The 17946-nt window shown below is 37.5% G+C and overlaps 1 protein-coding gene across 1 annotated transcript in view; it reads left to right on the plus strand.

The window, feature by feature from the left end:
* Nucleotides 1–17946, plus strand: part of ERC1 (ELKS/RAB6-interacting/CAST family member 1) — a 286136-nt gene that overhangs the window by 110830 nt on the left and 157360 nt on the right. The window contains exon 12 of the mRNA XM_080623933.1: nt 11249–11442. Coding sequence (XP_080480059.1) covers nt 11249–11442 — 194 coding nt within the window. The remainder of the gene's footprint in view (nt 1–11248; nt 11443–17946) is intronic.

Here is a 17946-nt window from a genome sequence, read left to right on the forward strand (position 1 = left end):
TGTTAAGCCATTAAGCCATTAGATAAAAAAGATTTGGGCAGCCCTTGGAAAAAATTCTTGTTACTCTCTAAACAGTGAACTTTTGAGAAATCATGAAGAGTGCAAGCTTCTACTTTTTCTGTAAAAGGGATTTAACTTTATGCTAAACTGAAATATTATTAAACAACTGGAGTTTGGGGATGCTGAAAAGTTGCTGGTATTATTTTTCTTTCCATGTAAGAAGTCTCCAGTGGCTGACTAGAGGTGTCTGCTTTTCATTGTTACTATTTCTCTTCTTACTAATGACGACTTTATATTGATCTCTGTCTCAGCAAATAAAACTGTAATGTTTGTCATATTTGGGGTCGGGTTTTTTAATAATGATACCATGGTTATGTAAATCATTACATGGCCTGGTGTCCTGCCTTAAATAGTCTCCTTTTTAGCTGAGATGGAATCATTAGAGGGAAATCACACACGGGGAGTTCTCTTCCTGTTTTTCTGTGAAGTGTTATTTTATTGTGTGGTGGTTTGTTGTTTTTTTGTTTTGTTTTGTTTTGTTTTTTTAATTGGGAAACTCATTTTTCAAACTTCTATTTTAATGTAGTAGTTTTACGGTGAAAAAAGCTTTCTTCTAGTTGTCTTTCTTCAGGATACTTGCTTTTTCTGTCCTGTCTTTCCCATTCAATATGCTTTGTTTCATTCTGGTTTTCTCATCTGGGAGAGGCCAACTAATACAATAATTTGTTCCAACAAGGATGAGCAGATTTTTGTCTGTCTTCATTTTCAGTGCATAGCTTTCCTCCCTATAGATATTTTCTTTACTTGAAAGGGATCAAGGTTAGAGAAAAGAAAGAGTCCAAAACCATATGTTAACAAACTTCGCCTTGGTGCATTCTAGGAACTTTTCATCAGAGAATGTTAGCAGTGATTCCCTGCCAGGAAAATACCTCTAGATTCAACAGGCTCACTCAGAGGGTGCTTTTTTTTTCTGCTGTGGTGTTCTTCCTTGAAGTTCAGGAGGCCGGTATCTTTGAAAACACAGGAAAAAATGATTGAAGCATTGACCCAAATTCTGTGTTTCACAAGATTTAGCTCAGCTAGTCTAATACAGGCTCTGGTGCTTTTTATTTTTGTTCATATGAATTTCCTGCCACAACTGAAAACATTACTGGTAATATTGGTAGATAAGGTAGAAATACTATTTCTTGTTCTCAGCTGATGATCTTTTTTTCTTCAAAGAAAGGATGATAAATGATGTATTCAGCATAGCAACCTAGAAAGGAAAAGGCTACCACTGAAATCCAGATGTCTTTAAGGAAAACCCCAGCAATTAGTATTCTAAATCATTTAGCTGCCTGGTAATTGCTATAATTGAAGCACTAGAAATTAAAGTCCTTCTCAACCTGTAAAACCCAAACACAGGGCTACATTAACTGTGTGAAGACTGAGAAATCAAGATCAAGTTTGGAACTTGCAAAAGGGTAACTCTCTGTGTTTCTCATGTTTCAAAAGCTCATTATTAATGCATGCTATAATCACAAATTAAGATTCTGTCATCTTAGTAAGTTAATGTTGTGGTTATTATTTTAAATTCTTTTCTTGTTACATCTTTTCTTTTTCTCTCTCACACTATTCCTATCCCAAACTTTCCCCATCTTTTCCTGTCTTTTTTCTCCCTTTAGCACCCTGAGGTTTTATTGAGTCATCCATCCAAGCCAGTAAGTTCCCTGGCAAACTGAGAGGCTGTTGCCAACTCCATTTAATTTTCTGTGTTGCATGTGTATTCACCTGTGCGTTTATATGTGGGCCGACATAGAGTATATCGGTGAATTACTTTAGTAATGGGTATGGATAGTATAGATAAAAGCAAAATTCTATGATATGTCTGACCAGTCATGCTCAAAAAAGCCTTCTGAGATGCTTTTATTTTATGGCTGTGTTGGTCTAACTTCATTTTTGTTCGGACAGCTTAATGTTGTGTCAGTGTTTTTGTTTCCCTTTGCTGCAGTTGCTTGAAGTGTCCTGTAGCTTTTCTTTCATCTTCATTGTTTGTGCATTTTTAGAGCAAGAATGTAGAATTTCCATGCAAATAAAGCTTCTTGTGTGAAAGAATTTTGTAACACCATGTACAGCAGCACATAAGAAATAATAATTAAGCTATGGCAAGTAAAAGATTGCTTAAAAACTTGTGTAACCATTAAGCTTACTGGTACTATGTCAGTTTAATTTTGGATCCTATTACCAGCCTTCTGTTTGATTTCAAAGAGCACTCCTTTCAAGGAGTGTTTGTATAATAATATCCCGACACCATAAATTACGTAATCCAAGGTGGTTTTCATCAGAGATTTCTTTTGTGACTGTGTGCATAAAGAAACTGTGTTACAAAACTTTCAGGAGTCTGGTATCTGTGTTTCACTTGACAATGATTAAGGTAAATGTAGCTGTATCCTAACAATTGTTGTCTGAAGGTCACAGAATAGCTGGTGCTTTAAATAGTTCAGGTTTTGTGACACACCATATTGGAAATTATTTTAATAAAGCAGATAATGCATTTATGGAACTAGATTTGGGAGAAGAGTTGCGGTATGCAATAGGGAAAATTATTTTCATAGGACTATTAGAAATAACAATGAATAGTCAACTAGGGCATAAAAACTCCTCCTCTGTATTTTGAGTTATTTATTATATGTAAAAACAGTCATTAATAAATATTCTAAGGTATTTGGTGCACATAGATTAGAAAAACAGATTTTTTTCTTAAAGGATATAAGATTAGTGGAGATGGCATTTAAAAATTTCATTATTTAGTATTTCACAACAGAGAATATTTTTCCCCAGAGGTTTTGTGTGTTCAGGTACGAAATGCAGACTCAAGACTTTTCTGGTAAATTAATACATTCCTTCACTTCAGAATAATTAGGCAGTCTCCTAACCTGTGGATTACTAAACTTATGTAATGCATCCTGTTAAATAGGATTTATGTTTTTAAATCTTTTCATTGTTTCATTCAGTCTGAGATTCTGTTTGGTTTTGTGTTTTCTTGAAAGAAACTCTCAGGCATAGCAGCTCACTGTTTTTAAGAACAAAATGTAGAAATATGTTAATGTTATTTTTTTTTTTTAACACTAGTTATTTTTTATTAAAAGATTTGGTCCTTTTACCAGATTTTTTTGATGCCCCTGTTTAAATTTGCCTAAATTGGTTAAAAATTAAATGCATTCTGTCTTTGTACATGCTCAGTAGAAAGATAGATATAGCAATGAAAGATTCTACCTGCACTTGTTATACCCCATCCTGAAGAGGGAGCAAGAACTTCCCTTTGCCTCTCTCCATTACCACAGCCTCTTCTAGGTCTGGTCATTTGAACAGACAGCAGCTCTTCTAAGTAGACTATTCTCCAAATATGATGCTGGTTCCAAGCAGCTGCTTGATCATATAGAGCAGAAGCAAGAATCAGCATCGCGGTGTGCAGACCAGATCAGGACAAATAATCTGTTAGGATTGGAAGTTCGTACTGAAAGTTAGCCACTGGGAAGATAAGAACAGATTGGATTTTGCTGGGCGAATGTGTAGCTAGGATTACCAAGAAATATGAAAGGCTGAGAGAGCTGGGGTTGTTCAGCCTGGAAAAGAGAAGACTCGAGAGACCTTATAGCAGCCTTCCAGTACATAAAGGTAGCCTACAAGAAAGCTGTAGATGGACTTTTTACAAGGGCATGTAGTGACTGGACAAGGGAGAATGGCTTTAAACTGAGAGTTTTGGATTAGATATTAGGAAAAAATCTTTACTGTGGGGCTGGTGAGAGATGGGAATAGGTTTCCCAGAGAAGCTGTGGATGCCCCAGCCCTGGCAGTGTTCAAGGCCAAAGTGATAGGGCTTTGATCAACTTGGTTTAGTGGAAGGTGTCCCTGACCATGTCAGGGGGGCTGGAACCAGATGAGCTGTAAGGTCCTTTCCAACCCAAACCATTCTATGTTTCTACAATTGTACTGAATCTGGACTCAGTGAAAACATAGTATGAGGATTGGCTTGTACATGGGTAGGAGACACGGGGCTACAGGCACTGTTGGATAGAACTAACTGAGCACAAAAAATGCCTCAAACCTGAAAAAAGTAATAGGAAAATGATGACAAGCACTGGTAGGTTATTGGAATCTGATGGGATAAGTGGAGTGAAATTTGAACCTGGCAAAATGATCTTGATAAAAGGGCGGGGAAATGATACATAGTAAAAAGGGACTGTACTTGGTGCAAATAGGTGGGAGAATTTGTGCCCAACAGAGCATATTCTCTATGAAATCTTTTATAGCATGCACAATTTCTGAGACTCCCCATTACTTGGAAGTCAGGAAATACAAAATGTGGGAACAAACTGTATGTAATATGGCCAGCATACAGGATAAGGTACAAGAGTCTCTGTGGTGGCTTTTAAAATTCCAGTCCTATTGATGGTCCATAACCATGTCAGAATCATCTCATGCAGTAGAAAATTGAAGGGTTTTTCCCGTATTTTCTTATACTTAAAAAATGAAACCTTACCTACTCTACCCCATTTAGAAACCTTGTTAAGATAACATTAATTTTGAAAAATTAAATATCCAAAAACTAGGAAATGGCCAATGCAACATTTTGTGGCCTTTCTCGTTTTTCATTTTGAGGTGTTTGTTACCGCATTTTTAACTTAATTATTGTCTGCCAGACTCTTGCATTGAGTGAATAAGACAGGATATTTTTGCATCTCAGTTTTTTGCCTGCACAGCAGGTATAATAACACATCCTCATTTCCCACTGGTGGTGTTACGAAGCGGTTAGTTACCATTTGCCAAGGAACAGCTTACAGCATGACAGAAAGAAAACTGGGAAAATACTTCTTTTCGGTGTCATTTTGTAACTTAAACAAGGCATAGAGCCATACGCTGAATATCAAAAACCAAGTACTGATTATCTGATTATTACTGAGTAAACCCCTTCTGCACATTGAGTGAAACTCTGTTTCTGTAAAATAGTAGCATATGTTCAGGTGAGCAAGGCCTGATTTAGAGAAGACATGGGTAAGGGGGTTGAAGTATGCTCTCAAAGAAAGCAATCAAAGAAAGCAGTGGGCATTTCCCTCCTCTCTTTGCACACTCTTTGTGTTGGCGTAAATTCTAAAGAGGGCAAATTGTTAATATTTGTTAACGACTATGAGAACTCATATTTCTGAAGAGATCGCTTTTTTTAGTAATGAGTTCTCTCAAGGCATCTCCCTGTTACTTGGAATTTGAACCTTCTTTATGAAATTATTCCAACCAAATACTTGCTTGTTCAGTGTCTAAATTTACAGTCACATTTACAGAGACTAACCATTGAAAAGATTTTGTCTCTAATAAGATAACAAACACCTCTTTGTGACAGACTCAAGTTTTCTGGTACATAGTATATAAAAGAATTCACTTTTACTTCCAGGACAGCCTTTTTGAAAAGCTGTATTACAGTATGTGACGTTCAGAGCATTGGAACTAAAGGGAGGAGCAAGTCTGGTTGATTTTCAAATTTATAATTTTGGTGAACTAATAAAGACACAATAGAATGCAGCGCACATGTTTTATCATTTGAATTGCTGCCTTCACGATAGGAAAAGTGAAATCATTATATGTGTTTCTCTTTTGCAGTAAATAATCATCATATAGGTTTGTATTTCTGCGTGCTTTTACTATTTTTAGGAGACATGAGGCACACTTGGAGGTAGGAGGGTGGATTAAAATGGGATTTCAGATTCTGGGGAACTTCTGTTTTGTGGCCAAAAGTTCTTGGCAACATTTCTATGTGAAATGTTAAACTGAATTTACTGTCTCAATTCATAGGTAAAAGTAGAAAGTGTTTGCGGTGAATTATTTGCTGTTTGATTTGGTTAATCTTTTAGGAATAATGATTTGGAATTTTAGTCATAATGTTTGGAATTTTTATTTACATTTTAGAACTTTTAAATCAGATCTCTGCTATTGTTTTCTATCCTGCTTCTGGCATGCTTTAAGCTGTGTAAGACTACCTTGCGTCTTAGTAAAGAGTTTTTTGGCATGAGAAATAATCATCTTTGAAAATTCTTTTCAATGTGTTTAGTCTTCCTCTCCTCTCCATCTGTAAATAGTGGTTATTTCTGTGAAACATTGGTCATCTTTGTTTTAGTTGTAGAAGTTGGCTTTGTCAGTTGATTTTCTGTGGAAGCAATACAAGTTATACTACATTTATCTGAGGAACAATCACTCTTTCTTTTATTCTTTAGGTACCTGAAGTATTCACCCCATTACTTACCACATTCCAGAAGGGAAATGATGGCTAAGAGCAAAAAAGCAGAAAGCTGTTAAACCACGTTTTAGTTTATAGTTCCTCTTAAGAACTTCGAGAACATATCCGCAGTAGTAGGCTTAAACTAAGTAGTAAGGTTAAACTGTTATCAGTGCTGAGCCACTTAAAATTCAAAATTAAATCAACACTGGCAAAGATTAATACTATCAGATGAGCTTTGCTAATAAAAACATAGCTTAAGAAAGTGCTGTTTTCTAGCTAAACATGGCAGTGTTTCTTACACAGACCAGTGCAGAATCAAACATGCAGGTTTGATTGTGCTCCTGAAAACAGCTTCAGCTCACCTTTTTGACTCCACAGAGGAACAGATGTGGAGAGGTAATGCCAGGGTCAGTAGTAACAGTTAAGAGGTTTAAAATAGCCTGTTATCAGGTAAACTCAATGGTCTGTAACATACACTTTTCTTATTTCTCATTTGTCACAGGAGAAAGTACAATGTTCCCTTCACCCTAAGCAAGCTGGTTTTTCAATTTATTTAATCTTTATCATACTTTTATACCTTTTCACATTTGTAACCATATTAACAGTTTGCAGATTTAGGAACACTATCTCAGGCAGAGCTGAAAGTTGAACCCATGGAAATGCACTTCTTACAGTTTCTTGATAACAGCAGAAACTGTCTTAGTGCATTTGTCACTTTATATGTCGATTCTGTTTAAAAAATGAAATTACTGCCTTATTTTGGAATTTTTGTACACCTTTGGTGGGCAGGGAAAGTTGTGTGGGTTTGGTTGTTTTTTTTTCTGTGAGTATAGGAATTCATTACTTGTGTTTAACTTTCTTTTCGGTTAGAAAAAAATACTGCTGAATTATTTCACACAATGTTGCATTGGGAAGGTAGCCAATTTCATCTGTTCCAGATCTTGATGTGAGTTTGTGGGAAACCTCTAAATGCATTGGGTTTCTCTCCTATACAATAAATGAATCCAGTAGGATTTTTGATGCGATCATGTGACACGTATTTTGTACATAACCCACAAAATGGGCCAAAATCACTCAGTCAGTAATTCACAACTCAGGAAGTGGTCTCCAGTTTACACCATATCACATAACGTTCTCCTTGTGTTAGGTGAAAATATCCATACTTATGTGCATTATATACAAATAATACGTGTTACGTGTCTTAACTAATAATTTATGTCATGTAAATAGCCCTTTCGTTCTATAAGAACCAGACACATTGACTTGTTAGCTAATTTTCTGAAACAGAAAATTGATTTCCTCTTCTCAGTAGTGTCTCTCGGGTTGTTGTGGAGATACTTTTATTAACACAGAGTAATATATATCAGGACTGTCCTGGCAGTAGAATTGCATTAGGTCTTATAACTTATTTTGAATTAGAGAGTTGAGTAATCCAGGCTAACAGCCTAGCTTTGCTGGTTTTTTTAAAGAAGTTTCTTGATTATCTGATTATGTATTTTGGATGACTTTAAAGAGCCTGGAGGAGTATTTGCTAAAACAAACAAATTGAGATGTTTGAAAAATATCTAAATCCAGTACAGAAGAATTCAGGTTCTGTGTCTGGTGTAAAACCAGACTTAACTCTAAACATAGTGTCTCTTCGGAGAATATGGATGCCCCAAGTAGACTTACAGATGCCCTCCAGTAGGTTTATAGATGCCTCTCCAAAACAGGATTCCCAGTTCCTTCAAAGCAGTTATTTGGGAGGGAAGGATGGGGATTTTGTTTGAAATTTAGGAATAGTTGAAAAGGAAATAAAATCAAATATTTCAGTTTTCCTGCAGGCTGGAAATCCCAGTAGGACATTTCAGTAACACCCACCAACACTCTCCTTCCAAAGTAAAGTATGTTCCCTGAGGCTTGCAGCTGTTTGTGGAACCAACGCCTGTCAGTCTCATTGCTGCAATGTCCTCCTGGAGTCTGCATCATCTTGGCAACACATTAATTAGACTTGTGCTTGCTGTAGAGAGCCCTTTCCAAGAGTGTGTAATTTGAAGTGCTTATGGGGCAGTAAGGGATCTGGAAGCATCAACAGCCCTCACTACAAAAGGCTTCTCAAAACTTTCAGGCTCACCAGGGATGCACGTGGAGCCAGGTCTCAGTCAGAAGCTCAGAAGTAAGATTTTCAGATTTACAGCTCAGTAGTAGAGAGATGTCAGGTTTTGACTTGAAAGTCACTCAGAAGTAAGGATCCTTTTAAGTCTTCTTAAATGCATTGCGTCAGGAAAGGGTTCTGTTCTATGGTTGTTGGGCTCTTCTGCTGGGATCTGCCCAGGAGATTTGGGGATTGCCAGGCATTTTATTCTAGGCTAAAATACTGTGCAGGTTGTCCAGCTTTCTGGAATTCCTGCTTAAAAAAAAAAAAGAAGAAAACCAAACCAGTTTAGCATCGACCCTCAGGCAGGAGAAGTGTTTCGGTATTTGAGAAACCCAGATTTGTCCCAAGGTCATAGTCCCAGAAAAGACTGGTATCAAGACATTCCTCGGTCCTAGAATGTTCTGCTTCGAGATTCTCTTGGATTTCACTAAAATGTGGCTTTGGCTTGAATGGAGCTAATTAAAAGCAGGAGACTTCAAAGCAAAAATGCTGGGGTCGATGAACAGATATTTTCCTCCAGTCTTATTTTACTAAATAATTAGGCGGATTTGGCCAATTGTATTTTTTGCTGTTTGGTTCTTTGGAAGCAGCAGCTGTTAACTCTGAGTTTTATGCTGCTACAGTTCTGTCCAATTACCTTTAAAGGCCACTGGGTCTATTGGATTTAGACTTACTGTGCTTTGGAGCAGAACATTGGCAGCTTGTAAAACAACTTTCCACAGCTGCACATAAGGAGGGGAAAAGTCTGTAGTCTTATTGCCTGTTGTAGGTTCACTTCAGACAAGACAAGGGCCTTAAGTTTGCAGGCAGTCTTGGTTGGCAGCATAGCTTCACCAAACCTGCTCTTCACTGAATCGAATTTGAGCAATTCTGAAATACCTTTAATTGCTATCAAATAGCAGTTCAAGATACAAGAGCAAAGGTCAGGGGAGAATAAATGGATAGTCTTTAATCTGCTGGTTTGAATTCTGCTTGGGAACTGTTGAATTAATTTTACTAATAAATCGGTGCTTTTTATAACAAAACATTTAAAAAAAACCCAAACAAAACCCCACAAAACCCCCCAGAAACACTCAATCCTCTGAGGCTTTTTGTCCCCATAGCCAGATATTGAGAAATCGTATTTCCTAGATAACTAGGCAAAGACAATTTCAGCAGGTAGCCAGACTCTAGTTAGTCCTAGTCTATATGGTTCACATAACTAGCCAGTACATCAGCACCATCTGTGCAAATCTATACAACACTGCATACTCATGTGATTATTGAAGGCTGTTAACCTGGGATTTGTTTTTCCACCTGGACTTGTGCAAAGCATTCAACACTGTCTCAACGACATCCTTGTCTCTATATTGGAGAGACATCAATTTGATAGATGGACCACTTGGTGGATAAAAAAGTGGCTGGATGGCCACACGCAAAGAGTTGTGGTCAATGGCTCCATGTCCGGCTGGAGACCGGTAACGAGTGGTGTCCCTCAGGGATCGGTGTTGGGACCGGTCTTGTGCAACATCTTTGTCGGTGACATGGACAGTGGGATTGAGTGCGCCCTCAGCAAGTTTGCCAATGACACCAAGCTGTGTGGTTCCGTTGATACGCTGGAGGGAAGGGATGCCATCCAGAGGGACCTCAACATGCTTGTGAGGTGGGCTGATGCCAACCTTATGAAGTTTAACCATGCCAAGTGCAAGGTCCTGCACCTGGGTTAGAGCAATCCCAGGCACAGCTACAGGTTGGGCAGAGAAGAGATTCAGAGCAGCCCTGCAGAGAAGGACTTGGGGGTGTTGGTCAATGAGAAAATGAACATGAGCCGCCTTCAATGTGCGCTCACAGCCCAGAAAGCCAACTGTATCCTGAGCTGCATCAAGAGGAGCGTGACCAGCAGGTTGAAGGAGGTGATCCTGCCCCTCTACTCTGCTCTCGTGAGACCTCACTTGGAGTATTGTATGCAGTTCTGGTGTCCTTAACATAAAAAAGACATGGAACTGTTGGAACAAGTCCAGAGGAGGGCCACGAGGATGATCAGGGGACTGGAGCACCGCCTGTATGAAGACAGGCTGAGAAAGTTGGGGCTGTTCAGCCTGGAGAAGAGAAGGCTGCGTGGAGACCTCATAGCAGCCTTCCAGTATCTGAAGGGGGCCTACAAGGATGCTGGGGAGGGACTCTTTATTAGGGACTGTAGTGACAGGACAAGGGGTAACAGGTTAAAACTTAAACAGGGGAAGTTTAGATTGGATATAAGGAAGAAATTCTTTACTGAGAGGGTGGTGAGGCACTGGAATGCGTTGCCCAGGGAAGTTGTGAATGCTCCATCCCTGGCAGTGTTCCAGGCCAGGCTGGACAGAGCCCTGGGTGACATGGTTTAGTGGGAGGTGTCCCTGCCCATGGCAGGGGGATTGGAACTAGATGATCTTAAGGTCTTTTCCAACCCTAACTATTCTATGATTCTATGATTATCTAGGCTAAAATAGTTCTGATATTTAATTCTACAACCGTATAACTGTTTCAAAAGTGTATTTTAGACTATTTTATACCCACTCACACTTGTTTCTTTTCCTTTCCTTTCAAAGAATTTTAACCTTTTCATATTTTCACTTCATTCTTCCATCAATTCTAATTAAAAAAAAAATCACTTTCCTTTAGACTGAATCAAAAAAAGGCAAATTTATTTCTAAACTTTTTCTTTTCCTTTGAAGTATTTTCCCATACTTGTAAGTAGCACAGGTACTGTATATTTATTTCTGTGTAATGATTGATCTTTCCACTTTGAAACAGATATCTAGGTAACGTTTTGCAGTCATCATAGTATCTGTAAAATACATATGTTTGAATGAAGTGTTTTTTCTTGAACCTTTTTCTTACAGGCTCATGAGGCAACACTGGAGGCTAGGGCCAGCCCAGAGCTGAGTGATCGTATGCAGCAGCTGGAAAAGGAGGTAACACGGTATCGGGAAGAATCTAGCAAGGCTCAAGCTGAAGTGGATCGTCTTCTGGAAATCTTGAAAGAGATGGAAAATGAGAAGAATGATAAGGATAAGAAGATAGCAGAACTAGAGAGGTGAGAATGGTATAAAAGTACCAGAGGAACAAAAAAGCTGATTAAAGTTAGCGATAACTTAGTCCATTTTTCTTCTCCTAAAAATCTCAGAGTGCCTATTTTGGGAAAGTCTGAAGGTTTTTTTGCCTTCAGTCATTTATTTTGGTAGACAATAAATGAAAAGATGTCTTACTGTATGCTTCTGTTACCTGGCTGCTTAAAAATAGGGCTGATACAGATAGAACTAGAAGGGTAGATAAAGCTGTAAGGGAATCAAGATGATAGGAGAAGTTGCCGACACTGTGTTGTGCTTGGAGAACAATTAATTCTTTTGATTTAATAAATTCCTCAGGCATGGTTTTAAAAAAACCCTAAAGACTAATAAGAAAAAGTACTTCAATAGCTTGTGATACTAGTTACGTAGGTTCTTCTGCCAAGTGACATTGAAACTCTGTACTGGTAGGAACAGAGGTAAACTTTGGCTCATTTGAAGCCAAATGAACACATTTGCTTTTGTCCAAATGAAATCTGATTGAGCACTTTTCATAATTTCCTATCTTTCTGTGGGAACCGGAGTGTTCAGATTTTTTTCAATACTTTAATGTACAAAAATTGTAATTTATTATGATTCCATGGCATTTGTATTGCAATTATAAATAGTAGATCTTGGGAAAGACTTGGAACAGATCTTGTTTTCTATCATTTTCTTATGTTACATTGGGCCAAGAGAGAGTTTCGAGGCAATATTACCTGTTTAGGGCTTTTTGTGTACTTTACCCTTCTGAGTGGAAAAATTACTAACTTAGAAAAGCAAAATGGAAAGTTGATTATTCCCATTTGCCTTGTGCTAGAATAGTCTATCTAATTTCTATCTTAGCACTATTTAACTGCTCTGCATTTAGTGTCAGGACGATGAGGGCAAGTGTACAGAGGTTCTGCATGGTGACAGTGATTAGTTATTATTCAGTGGCTTGATGACAGTCAAATTATGGGCTCCTCTGAGCAGTTTGAAAAACTCTTTTCTAAGAAGTCCATTCTTATTTCCTTGAAAGTGACAGAGATCTGAAATAGTTCAACTTGTCAGGTAGGTTTCTTCTCAGTTTGTGATTATAAGTAGCATCCTGTTAGTTTTAAGTAGTTGTTTTCTTTAACCAAAATTCTTTATACCTTCATTTGAACACCCAAAAGTGAGGATACATCCTTTTTAACTGTCTTTCTTTTTTTTCTAAGTGATATAATTTTCAGCCCATTGATAGATGAGGCATTCAGCCTAACATTCAGGCAATACGTGTACAGACTAGGTGCATTAAGTATAGACATGAAAAAACTTAAATAGCAGTTACAACCCATATTTTTCTGTGTGATTTTTTTTAGTCCATTAGAGGTGCCCAACTCGGGCGTGAAGTTCAACATGTCATCATCTTAGGACATGCAAGTTGACTAGGGATCAGGATATAAGCAACAAATTTCTGTTGGAAGTAAGGTATAGGGAAGAAGTATGTTCACAGTGCATCAATTTTTTCTGTGTGCAGAAGTAATTATTGTTTAGGAAAAGTAAGGCAGAAATATTTATCATTCCTCAACCTGATTCCTAGATGAGATTGGAATAGCAGGAATAGTTTCCTTATGCACACTTTTAATGCAAGTCTCATTTTTTTATTATATTAGCATTCAAGATTGGGGCTTGCGATGTCAAACACTGAGTAAACACATCAAAGTAATCTTTAATCAAAAGAGTTTATAGTCTACAAAGCAAAAATAAGAAAGAAGTGAAGATGGGCCTCCTCTTTTACAGATAAAAGCATTGGCACCCAATATTCAAAGAGTTAGCAAGGAGCTTTTTCTTTCAAAAGATGCAGTTCTAGATATCTGCAAAGCAGTTATTTTTCATGTTACAGTGGTAGTTTCTTGCTGTTTCAGTCACAGACCAAACCCTTGCTCCATCAGTGAAAGCATAAAATCATCAAATGACTGGGCATCATTCCATAACAATTTGGTGAATGACTGTTTAGTGTTAGCCATTCCTTCTTACCACCAGATCTTCACTCTTATGAAGAAAAAAAAAATAGTGGTGATCTTCTCTTTTTAACTTGTCATCTTTTCTACCAGTACTGAGATAACATACAGTATGTCTTCGTTTACTTCTAGTATGTATTTTAGCAATGCAAAGAAAATATTATTTTTGTTATCTTGTGATTGCCAACAGCTGTGTAAATCAAGGGGGGGGAAAAAACATCTCCTTGTGAGTTTTTACACAAAGCAGAGATTTTACCATGCCTGTTAAATGTATAGGTTGGTCCTGGTTTTATCTACCATGCTTGTTTATAAAGTATTCTTTCATGGCTGAGCTGATATACCCAGGCATGATACATGTATGTTTAGAGCTAGAGCCTTAGTTTTCTGAAAAGGATAAGTAATTTTGCCTAGTAAAAGTCCTTCCTAAACTATGGTCCATGCAGAGCAAGCTAGACATTATCTTGACTTCTAATGCTTCTACAGCTGTTCAAACTCTGCTGTGCAAAGAGCCCTAGTACTTGCAGAAGCATTTGTCAGAAAGCTCAAAAGTGGATGTTGCCATGCCTGTCAGGAACTGTTAATTATTCCATGCAGAGCAAGATGAGAAGAAATAAATCACAGTCAGAGAATATCTGTACTAACAAACCCAAGATTTTTCAAAAGAGTGTCTTCATGGAGTTTTCCTTTATGCTAGTTATATGTGACAGCTAGAATGTATGTCATCAGGAGAAGACAAATAATAGAACGGTTTCATCCATAGAATAGAAGAAATGAGTCACCTAGTAAGGAGGTATGTATAGGGGAACAGAGAAGGAGAAAAGATAGGAGAAGATGGAATGAAAAGCAGAGAACTGTTCTCTTAAGCCCTTTTAGCGATGGCAAAGCTGCCTTCAGTTCAAGTTAAAATAAAGAGGGAAATGATTCCATTCTTCAGTAACTGTTGCAATTACTGTTTGGAGGATGCTTTTCAGTGTGAATGGAAGGAAAGATATAAAAAGTGTGTTAAGTATGGTGCATGCTACGCAAAAGTTTTGGAAATACTCTAGAGTCACCATGAGGTTGAAATCACAAGCTCATTAATTTATATCCTTTGTGGCCAGGACTTTGCTTTTTCTTATGGGAAGGTGGGCCATAGGTCTGCATTTCTTCTGTGGGTGAACAGTCCTCTAAGTTTTGTTTCTGTCCTCAGATTGTGGTGGTATAGAGGGGTTTGTAGCTGTCTGGTTATTCTCTTCCTTTATAACTAACTGTTTGCTTTTTGTATTGTCATTCCATAACTTCCTGTCTCTCTGTAACTTTTCATTTTGTGTTCTGTTTCCTTCCTCAATTTTTGTCTCCATTTTCACTGTCACGTCCTGGTTCCACGAGTTGGTTTGTTTTGTGTGGGGTGTTTTTTTTTTGACTATGCCTTTTCTCAGAAAGCACACCTCCCGCAAATTGCACCCTCCCTACCAGGTGTCGGTCCCTGCACCACAACACGTAGGGGGGTTTGTGTGGGACTTCCTGGGAAAGTGAGTGCTCTATAAGGCTTCTGTTTCCTACGGGATGGAATGTCACTGCTGGCTGCCCGGCTGCTGCTGCTGCTGCTGTTTGGGTCTGCTGCAATTACGCTTTTTTTCTTAGGTCAAACAGGAACTGGTTATGTCAAGTACAAGCTCTAACAGTCTCTGCATTCAGCTCATGTCACAGTGGTTATAACCACAGTCCAAAGGAAGTTTGCTGCTATTCTCCCTGATTTAAAGTCAACAGAAGCTGTTGCTTTTTATTCTAATTCTCTTGCTGTGATTCACCTTTAGTTCTAACCTCTGCTATCAGTTCTGCCTGAACCAGCTAAAACTCAACTGTTCTAAAATGTCTCATTGATAGAGGTCAGTATTGACTTATTCTTGAGGTTTATTGTGATTATTATCCTGTAATAAGAAAAAGGGAAGAAAAAAAAAAAGGAAGATTAAAGAAAGAAAAATACTGCTAATAATCGGGGATGTGGCCATCACAACCTTCAGATGAGTAGCATTCACACAGAGGTATTTGTGTGCATGTATTCTGCAAAAAAGAACTGTCTTGGTTCTTGAGTGCTGGAAGTAAATATATATATATGTATATGTTGCTTCAGAAGTAAGCACTGACTAAATACATATGGAAGTCCTGGTTCCAGTTACAGACCTAAAATTGATATTAATTTGGCATGCTTGTTATGCATGATAGGTAGTCCTTGTAAAGACATAAGACACTACCTTTTTTTTGTTGAAGAAAACTTTGCTTTGGTAGCAAATGAAGACAGTACTTTGCTTTGGAATACCAGAAGTCTCATTAAGAACAGCTGGAAATGATGGCTATTTTATGAAAGAGATTTGGGGGAGTTTTTCTAAAAAGAATTTAAGGTTGCCCCATTCAAAAAGAAAGCTTCAAACTTTTGATGTGTAGAAGCCAAAAGGTATACTCCTCACCTTAAATATTTCTTCTCAATAGTAAATAAAAATGAAACATTAAAAAACATAAGGTGATCTTAAAGGAGTGCTGACAAATGTGGACAGTACAAGTATCTTACTCAGTATGTCTTTAAGACAGTAATATGTTTGTGTAGCAGTCTCTGAAGGATAGATGGAGAGAGAAATTAACTGCATGTTCCATCAACTTTATGGTTTCCTAGAATAATGAAAAGGAAACTGTACTAATAAATTATGCACTAAGCTTAAGTCAACAATTTGAAGTTGAAATGTATTTTCAAACCACTACTCATGTCTTACAGTAGTAGTCTTTGGTTTTCAAGTTGGTTGTTTCTGTGAATTTTACATATAGTTTTCAGAGAATATCTAAACATGAAACACATCAGAGCATGAAAGTAATTTAAAGTAGAAGGGATGTTGTCAAATTAAAGAACAAAAGCCATTCATGAAGTCATAATCTCATCACCGTTAAAGTTAACCTTGAGAGATGGTATGACTATAGTTATGTATTATTGTAACTCATTAGAGTCCTCCAAAAATAAATTGCACTCTGATTCAGGCGTACAAAAAACTGAAATAAATAAATATTACTTTGAAGTACTTGAATCCATTTTGATATCAAAAAGTCATAAAAGCAAATTGAATATATTTATCTCTTGGTTGCATGATATTATAAGACAGAGTTGGTTGTTCTCATCCACTTCCCTCAAAAATCCATAGTTTAAGTGAATATTAAGATTCTAAGATTTATCACTGAAAACTGAGGACATTCCAAACTGAAAATTGCCATGTAGTTTAAATTAACCACTTATTTGAGTCTGTGTATCACAATAAAGTGATACAGTGTTTAACCATATAAACAATTGTTTTCCACAAGAGTGTTGCCTTTGGTGTATAAGGGATGTAGCTGAAACTGTCCCGAAAAAATCCCGGGTGTGGCTGACACCTGTCATGGAAAATTTCAGCACAATTTGTTAATATTTGGCAAAAAAATGAGAACAAGGTTTTGCAATGGAAAGAAGTTGAGGCCCGTAGTTAGCCCAGCTCCACTTCTAGCACACAGATCTATTGAATACTAAGAATTTCATCATTTCCAAGCTGGGAAATGAAGAAGTCATTTCTTTCTTCTCTTGTTTTATCTTCATACAGAATGAACATTACACACAAAGTCCCACATTAAGTTTCGCAGAGGAGAAAACAATACATTTTATATGAACATAACTGCTTTAAACAGATAAGAATATAAGATGCTAATAGCTTTACCTACAGGTATTTAACTTCAGACACTGGGAAGTATGCAGATTTTCAGAAGGCAAGTGTCTGCCCTCTGAAAGTCAACCTTTGTTGAAGTGCCTTAAGATCAATACTCAAACTTACTATTCACTTTTGAAACCTACATCTAAGAAAAAAGAGATGGAGAGACTGCCAGTAATTGCAAATCCATCTGCAGAGAGCACCAGATAAAAAAGCCATCATAGTGATTTTACCGTGACTCCTCAATCCATCCTCACCTTTTTTATATAATGGGATATCCTTTTTCCATTTGTTCTTTATTTATTTTCCATTCTCTCCCTTTTCCTGTGATTTGGGAAAAACTTTGATATTGAAGAAACAGCTGTTCTAAAAAACAAGGTCAAAAATCCCAATTACTCCAGCCCTTCACCTGGTGAGAGGTCAGGGCTGGTGCTGGTGTTGGCTGAATAAGCTTGCCTGGTATTGCCCTAGTATTATTTCCATATTCAAGCAGGCAGGACTGACACTATTAAAGTGATTCATCTCTATGGAACTGAGTACAGACTTTCTTCTTTGTTAGATTTAGCAATGGGCTGACAGCTTTGTCTGATAAACCAAGACTAAGGATCTGATCTTGGATCCTCCAAGAAGGACCCTATACTAGGGAAATACTTGCAAGTAATTAGAAATTCTGATGAACTTTTTTGAAAGCTTCTTTTCCTGCTAAATTTCCTGTAGCATTCAAGTCCTGGGTTTTTTTAATCATTAAATCAAGGTGGTTGTCAAGCATTCTCTCTCTTGCTTAAGTCAGTTATCTGTAATGAATATA

This window comes from Psittacula echo, assembly GCF_963264785.1.
Source record: "Psittacula echo genome assembly, chromosome: 1".
Classification (NCBI taxonomy): domain Eukaryota; kingdom Metazoa; phylum Chordata; class Aves; order Psittaciformes; family Psittacidae; genus Psittacula; species Psittacula echo.